At 40.7% G+C, this 9120-nt stretch overlaps 1 protein-coding gene across 1 annotated transcript; it reads left to right on the top strand.

Annotated features, from left to right (window-relative positions):
- The first annotated feature begins 1558 nt into the window (after positions 1-1558).
- Positions 1559-3502, top strand: LOC310961661 (C-C motif chemokine 4-like). The gene is made up of 3 exons (XM_083933816.1): positions 1559-1692; positions 2981-3089; positions 3367-3502. Exons 1-3 carry the CDS (start codon positions 1608-1610, stop codon positions 3461-3463), a joined length of 291 nt encoding a protein of 96 aa, XP_083789942.1. The 5' UTR covers positions 1559-1607; the 3' UTR covers positions 3464-3502.
- The last annotated feature ends 5618 nt before the right edge of the window (positions 3503-9120 follow it).

Raw genomic sequence — 9120 nt, forward strand, 5'->3', positions numbered from 1 at the left:
TCACAAAGTCCTACTTGTAGATATGTTCTTAAAATGCACTGTTGTAATGAAGCTGTTTTTAAGGATTACTTTTATAGTGAACCATGTCTGTGCTAATACAATTAAGTGAGATATGCTCGCTGAGGGAGATTTTACTCTTATTGGTTTCCACACAACCATGTAAGTGCATCGTTGTTGCATTACCCCTTCCTCTGTCACAAACCACATGTTTCAGTTTGAGTTAGCAACAGGTGGATTTCTGCAGCACGCAATCTCTGCTGGTTAGAGTTTGCACATCTGTTTGTGTTATTGATTTCTATCTCTCAACATGTGTATCTGTAAACAATGGCTCGAGAAAATAAAGAGGCAAATGTAATTTGCACACGTATATTCCTAACTGTTCATTTAAATAAGACAGAGGGACGAACGCACGATATGACAAACACTAAATGCAACAAAAACACATTCTCATCAGTACTGAGCTAACAGGTCAGGTGCAGATCACTCAGGCTCAGTCTACAGTTGGAAAATAAGTGGAAATTTATTAATAAATAGGTGAGGATCAAACTACATTAGCTTTACAAATATGTAGTGAGGTGATCGAGTCAGAGTGATCCGAGCTTCAGAAAGTCGTTTTTGAAACATCTTTCCTCGCGTGAAACTGATTGTACTTGATATTGACCTATATGTGGTAAGTCAAAAGTCATTGAATGTGGTATGAGTAATGAGTGTAACACGTGTTGACCATGAAATACACACACACACACACACACACACACACACACATACACACAGACACACACATACACACACACACACACACACACACACACACACACACACACACACACACACACACACACACACACACACACACACACACACACACAAAATACATATGATGACATAAGCTCTTTTAGGCCCTCAAAAATAACCTATTAATTCTGTGCCCCTAACCAAAACCAGCATCACACAGTGTTAATAGCATCAATATGGTTGAAATTAAATAAAACTCTATTAAAAGTTTTGTCCTTAACCTACTGTACATTTGAGAAGAGAAGAGGGGCATAATTTAAATCTTGTTTATGCATGTTATCTTGTAAATGTGTAACATTACTAAGAAAGAAGATTTAATATATGATGTTTCATCATTTTAAACCATATCCTTTTAAAAACCACATGAACCAGCGACACGCAGAGGAGTTTGAAGCCACAGTGCATCTGCACACTGCACACACACACACACACACACACACACACACACACACACACACACACACACACACACACACACACACACACACACACACACACACACACACACACACACAGGGTACGGACATGATGTTTTCTTTTTCATAGAATCTGCTCTTACCCACAACGTCCTCTGTCCTCCGCCCCTCACTCTTCTTCACCCCATCTCTTTTTACTTAGAAGCGTTTGTGACCACAGTTTGCTTTGTAAGTAGTTTCAGGTTATAGTCTTCATGGTGTCATGGAACACACACACACACACACACACACACACACACACATATATAAAAGTGAGGGGGCTATGAGTGAAGCGGACAGAAAGAAGACAGAAATCCTTTAAGACAACAAGATTAACAGACAAGCCCCATACACAACATGATGATGATGATGATGAAGAACCCCATCATGCTGGTGACCTGTGCCTTGCTCTTCTCATCTCTTGCTGTCATGGCGTATCAAGGTAAGCTTTCTGCATTCCACTCCTTCTTTCCTCTTAAATGTCAAATCTATCCTCAGGTCTAATAATAATTAAAAGAGATTAATATCTCTCTTGGGGACCAATTAAGTGTTATCTGATAACAGGTCAGAAATTATTAACGGTTCCATAAAACAAACATTAAAGGGGCCTAAAAGGTTAACACTGCCTGGTTAATAACAGTCACTGATAAGAAAAATAAACTGTAAATAAATGTTTTAAAAATGTAGTAGATCCATGTATATTATAAATACTGGTGAAAAGAATAACAATGAAATATCGGTGAGTCATAAATGAAAGCACAGCCTTCTTCAGAGGTTTTCTGCTGCATTGTTAGGGTGAAAAGTTTTGGGGCACGGTGGTTCAGCGGTTGAAAGTCCCTCGCTGCAGTGTCTTGGGTTTGACTGCGACCTGTGGCCCTTTGCTGCCTCGCCCCCTCTCTGTCGCCCCCATTTCCTGTCAATCTTCAGCTGCACTAAAATAAAGGCAAACAAAAAGTCTCTTGGGAAAATGTGCAATTTTCTTATTTTCTTTTTTCTTTTACGTTGCAGTCAGATGCCTACTAACTCCCTTCCCACCCACAACAAACATTTAGCAAGAAAGAAATTCCCTTTATTATTACTTAAATAAGTAAGTCAATAAATAGAAAACTAATTCAAGTTAAATAAAAAATAATAACAATTTAATAATAATAATAATAATAATAATAATAATAATAATAATAATAGTTTGCGTTGAAAGGAGCCAGTTGAGGTGGTTCAGGATCATCTAGTAAGGATGAACCCTGGGCGCCTCCCTAGGGAGGTGTTCCAGGCACGTCCAGCTGGGAGGAGGCCTCGGGGAAGACCCAGGACCAGGTGGAGAGATTAGATCTCCACACTGACCTGGGAACGCCTCAGGATCCCCCAGTTAGAGCTGGTTAATGTGGCCCTGGAAAGGGAAGTTTGGGGTCCCCTGCTAAAGCTGCTACCCCCGCGACCCGACCCCGGATAAGAGGCTGAAGATGAGATGAGATGAGATGAGATTAAAATAAATAAATTGCTCATGGTGAATTACTAATTTTACAGCCTTGCTTCACTGTGCGCTATCTGCTACTACGAAGGAGGCGTTGTTAGTTTGTCTAAGTCGGTCGGTAGAGGATCCCAGGTTTTATAGAACTGTTTGGTGGACGTTTGAGAAAAGAAATGTGCAGTTTTCTGTTGATGTAAATGGTTTCGTGTTGAACACCACTATATGTTGATGACATTTCTGTTTCTTTTATGGTTTTTCCCAGGCAGCTTTGGTCCAGATGAGTGCTGCTTTAGTTTCTCCCCGAGGCTGCGTAAGGACAGGGTGGTGAGCTACAAACACACAGATGGAAGATGCTCGATGGCGGGTGTGCTGTGAGTGTCTTACCAAACTTCAACCGTACCAGCTCAGAATTTGAAAATAAACAGAATAAACTTTATTGGCCTTGGATGTTTTATTAGCTTTTGATTGATGCATAGTGCTGAAAATAAATAGGTGAAGATACTGTACAGTTATCATGTTCAAGCATGTCATAATGATCTACATATAAACATGAACGGTAACAAACATACACTACAGTCATCTGTTTGAGTTCAAGTGTTAATGCAGATTTATTGAAATAGGCATTAACAATCTTTTTCTCTGTTTTAGGTTTAGGATGAAGACTGGTGCTGAATTGTGTGCCGACCCGTCTCTGCAGTGGGTCAAGAACCTCATCAAGGTGAAAAAAGTGACTCCATCTAACTGACACAATGTGTGTTTAGACAGCTCTCTGAGCCGAGCAGGCGTGATGATGAAGTGGTGATTTATAAGAAAAAAAATAAACGCAAACATGTCTGCTCAAATTATTTCTTGTTGTCATCTGTTTTTCTCTAGTAGCAGTGTTGTGAACGACTGTTTTCTGATATAATATGATTTAAAAAATAATATCATTTGATGTATTTTCTCTCTGTTTTAGTTCACCGTGCATGACAGACTTTGATCAAAAATAAGTCCATATTGTTGCGTTCGGTTCATACACTTTGTGTTAAACAGCAGTGACACTTCAGAGTCTATGTGGCTTCTGGCAGAAAGAGCCACAGAAAAAAAGATCTGCCACACAAAGGCAGTCAGGCACAATCTAACTCTTTGATGTCCGTCTGTGGCCAGGAGATGTCGCTCTTCTCTCTTTTCCGCATTCTCCTAATTCTGAAGAAGAATGAAGAATTCCTTTTATTTTTCCAGCAAGGGAAATTCAATTTTTTCACTCTGTTATTATTATTATTCAGGTTACGCACACACGGCCCAAAATACACACACATGCACCAACAGGACCTATATACATGCAATTAATGGAGAGTTAAGGTTTTGGTGCCTTGCTCAATAGCACCTTAGCAGTGCCCAGGAGATGAACTGGCACCTATCCAGCCACCAGTCCACTCTCCATTCATGGTCCACACAGGGACTCGAACCGGCAACCCCTCGGGTTCCCAGCCGAGTCACCTATGGACTGAGTTACCCATAATACCCCCATAATTTTAAATATTTCATTTAGGTTTCCAGGTTTTATTCCTCTGTGTCCCCTGCAGCAAAAATCCAAACTTTAATTGCACTGTCGAGAAGAGAAGCTCAGTGAGGTGGTGTTTTTATCTCCATTCTATTTCTCATCAGCTAAACCACAGTGTAGGTTATGCACCAAATCAAATGTAGAAACTTAAAGTTCTCTCACTGCTTCCATCTGGGGTCATCACTGTAATGAAACACACTCAATGAGGCAAACAGACCACACCGGTTTAATTCCCAGTGGTCTGACTGACCCAGAAATGTCCATCTGACCCAGAACGACACCTCAAGTGACGTCAACGCGCCGACCCCATCACCCAGCTTCTTCTTTAAATAGTTTCAGATACAGATTGGTATTTTCATGCCCCGCCGCTTTCTGTGTTTCTTCATGTATGTGATACACAATCTTGTGAATTACTCAATGAAAGCTCGTATGAAAGTCTTTTTACGCACACCACAGGTGACCCATAAAAGGAGATTTTGGAGGACTTTGTTGCATAGATTTGCATATAAATTAAGGTGAATAATCAGGCTGGAGAAGGGGCAGCTCAAGTGCTTCTTCTCTACAGTGGTGAAGATCATAAACAATCATTTTAATTAAAAAAAAATACAAAATAAAATGTAAATTTTGTAGTTGGGAGTTGTTGTAGTGGAGATGTTTTATTAAATTAGCATATTAGCCCGTCTGTCAGCGGGACCTCCCTGGAGCAGAACGAAATGAGGACACAAGCAAGCAGCCACAGTCACCGGTAATGGAAAAGTATTCCTTATTTAAATGTCCTTTTCTTGTGTCATTACATCAGTGTACAAATGCTCTAGTATAAGTACAAGTCCTTCATTAAAATCCCCAAACGATTATCAGCTTAATGCCGTTACGTAAAAACACTCATTCTGTGAGTATCACTGCCGTTAAGGGGAAGCTACTATTTTATAAACAGGTCAATATATTTAGGACAGTGGTGTCCAACCTAGGGGTCAGGCCCCACCATAGGGTCAGAAGCAGAGGCACTTTTTGAAGGGCAAGGGCGAAAAGGAAAACAAGGGCACATTAAGCGCGTCCTTGCCACTTAAGAGGGCACTTTAGCACACGTTTTGGCTCCTAGAGGTCACTTTTACCCAGGTTATTCAACAATTAGGCCACTTGGGGGCCAGACTGTTTTACAAGTCTGTGACCTACCAATAGGTCCAAGTCGATTACTGAATGCACTGGAGTTCAGTTCAAGGAGGACATTTTTTAATAAACTCTGGGTTTGCTAACTACGTTGTTGGTGCTTCGTTTTATGTGCAGCGGCCTTAATCATGCAACTGCAGAAGTTTGATGCAATATTAGTGGATAAAAAAGTTGTAGCCAGAGATTTGGTGCTATTTTAAAAAATAAAATACAGTTTTGGATGCTTTCACTGCACCGTCCCAAGCTAATCAGAGTTAGCCCCTTGGGGCTGTTAGCGTCTCTCCAGGCATTCTCTATAAATGGTTGATCAATGAAAAAAACTGTCTCGATGGCTTATTTGATGTATTTTCATGCTAAAAAAGACAGACTTTGCCAGACTTACACTTGATATTGCTTACTTATATTACACTTAATATTTAATGCTGGTCCTTATCATACAAAATGTACTTTGTTACTTTCCACCACTGACAATTACAATCCTTAAGCATCAGTTTTAACTATAGAGAGAATCTAACTTCTTGTGCAGAGATGTAATAGTAACACATGTAACGATCACTGAAGCCACAACACAGTGAGTCAGTGAGGTTGAAAAAGCTCCAATGTTGGTGAGCACAAAGAACAGTATATGTAGCATGTTACTGTTGCTTTATCCAACACACACACACACACACACACGCACACACACACGCACACACACACACGCGCACACACACACACACACACACACACACACACACACACACACACACACACACACACACACACACACACACAGATGCTCACTACTAGGTGTAGTAAGGGGAAATGACATTGTAAAATCTAACAAACCTTGACAGAGACATTTCTGAGTCACTTGTATAACTCTCCAAACCAAAACGCCACTTTAGGACTGACGCCGTGTATCTTCTCTTGTCACGTTGTCATGGTAATGAGCATCAGCACATGACACCGCATGCCTTTGGCTGAACAATCCAAATGAGGATTGAGTTCAGCGGTCCAGATTTCTCAGTGTCAGACACTTGATAATAATTCTGCTTTGCATGACAAAAAGATGTGAACCCACCATCCAGAGCAGCAGCTATCTTCTGTGTCTCAAAGAAGATTAAAAGGAAATTAAAAGTGGGAATTGAACAGAAATTAAGAGCGAGAGAGATGAGAAAGAGAGGAAGGGGAGATAGAGACGAGACCAAATACCTTGAGATCAATATCTTTCTGTATAATTACCTACCGCTTCCTGGGTTGCTAGGAGACCGAGTAGAAATGAGAGAGAGGGAAAGCGAAGAAGAAGAAGAAGAAGAAGAAAAAGAAGAAGAAGAAGAAGAAGAAGAAGAAGAGGAGGAGGAGACAGCCAGGAAGAGAGGGACACACACAAAGAGGATTAGAATAATTTCAGGGTTGCACTGATTTTCTTTGTGTTTGTGACACTCGTGATGAAGTAGAGCTTGTGCCGATTGTGTGGAGAAGAGGTGAGGAAGAAGAAGAAGAAGAGGAGGAGGAGGTAAAAAAATAGTGAGGGAATTAAATGAAAGTCAAAGATAGAGTTAAGGGAGGAAAGGTAATGTGGGGACATGAAGATATGTCTTTAGGGGATTTGTATGAATAATTACTGAGATATTGATACGGCCTTCATCTCGCCCCCCGTCCTCTTCGTCCTGACCACCCTCCACTCATTTTCATCTTTTCTAATCCCCATTCCTTCCTTTTTTAATGTCTCTCTCGCCTTCTCCAGATGTCCCTTTTCTACTTCCTTGCTTTCACATTTCTTTCCTAGTCAATATCTGTGTTTATTATTATTGCTAGAAATCTGGTTATATAAGCACAGTAATGAGCAGCCGTTGGGTTTGAAAGCATGATTTACAATATTATATTATCAGCTAATGTTTCTTTTCTCCAGTGTGTCATCCCTTTCTACTTAATCTCTGATGAATGGCTGAATTAAATAAATTAAACAAACAAATAAAAATATAATCTATTAGCAATAAAGGCTCCATATCGAATAAGTCGGACCACCCACGGGCAGCTGTTGTTTACATGTTCCTGTATAAGACAATCTAAAATAAAAAGCATAACGGCTAGAGCATTCACTCTTTTTAGGCCTCTGTCTTTAACGCCATTACATTGAACGATGTGTTTGTTGATGATGTCATCACGTTACATGACATCCGGTGCAAAACCTCGGTTTCATCTGCAGATCAAAATATAGAAACTCCTTTACACTGTGCTCATAACTATGTGCATTTCTCAAAAGCTAAAAAATTACAAAGTGTTATGAAATATTGTGTTCATGTGTCTACATTTATAAATCTGATAGATATGCTTTGTATGATTGTTTCATAAAATGTGATGGAAAAACATGTCAAACTTTTGTATTTGTTTCCATTTATGACACCATTTCAATACTTTTATGTATTATTATGGTTTAATGACTTGAAGCACTGAAGCATTTCAAGGTACTTGAAAGATGAATGAACCAATGTACCAATGTAGGAACTAGTGGACCATTTCTATTGCAGAGTATTGTACATTGTAAAGTCTTTTTTTATTATGAAGCAGGTCAAGGTGCTGTATAAATACTGTGAAAATATCATGCACACATCCCGTATTCAGTAACTGTGCCTTTAAACGAGCCATCAGGACTTCTCTACGGCTGTGATGTCACAGTTACACTATATATGTAAGCAGAAATTGCCGCTACAGTGCTGTTACAGTCATTCCCTGGCTGCAATGACGGTGCAGAGACCCGAGAGCGCAGATGTGGAAGAACTCGAAAAGCACACCAATAAGAGCAGACTGACATTATGAGAATAAGAGTGTTCATTCATTCATTCATTCATCTTCAACCGCTTATCCCGGGGTCGGGGTCGCGGGGGTGCTGGAGCCGATCCCAGCTGACATCGGGCGTGAGGCGGGGTACACCCTGGACAGGACGCCAGTCTATCACAGGGCACATAGAGACGAACAGAGACAGACAACCATTCACACCTACGGGCAATTTTAGAGTCATCAATTAACTTAACACGTGCATGTCTTTGGACTGTGGGAGGAAACCGGAAAACCCGGCGAAAACCCACGCAGACACGGGGAGAACAAGCAAACTCCACACAGAAAGGCCCAGGCCGGGATGCGAACCTGTAACCTTCTTGCTGTGAGGCGACAGTGCTAACCACAGAGTGTGTTTTTGGAAAATCAAACCATGTAAACATGTTCTAGTAGAAACTCAAAATATAAGTATGAACCTGGCTTGTTGAATGTGGTCTCACTGAATAGTAACAGAGTGAGGCACTGTTCCTTTAAATGGAGGGAGGGGATGGGTAGCAGTGGAAGAGAGAGAGAGGGAGAGAGACAGGAGGAGAGAGGGAGAGAGATGTAGTAGAAAAGGGGGGTCGTGTTTGCACTTTCTCTTTGTCTCGGTGAGGTGTGTGGGTTGAGCGTGATTTGACCGAAAGAAAAGAAAGTGACTCGGGAGTAAATTGCTGTAAAGAGGCGCACATCTTTGAAGATCTCTTACAACATTTGTAAGGAGGAACTGCCATTGATTCAACATTTCTTAAGAACACGTTGGACATTGGAGCAAATGGTAGATACCCCTGACCTCTGATGCTCACTTTCCGGGACTTAAAGGGATTTAATCACGGATAACTCAACAGTCGTGAAGAGATTTTCTCCCAGACAAAAAGTCCTGGCATTACTTC

Source organism: Echiichthys vipera (genome assembly GCF_963691815.1).
Source record: "Echiichthys vipera genome assembly, chromosome: 19".
NCBI classification, from domain to species: domain Eukaryota; kingdom Metazoa; phylum Chordata; class Actinopteri; order Perciformes; family Trachinidae; genus Echiichthys; species Echiichthys vipera.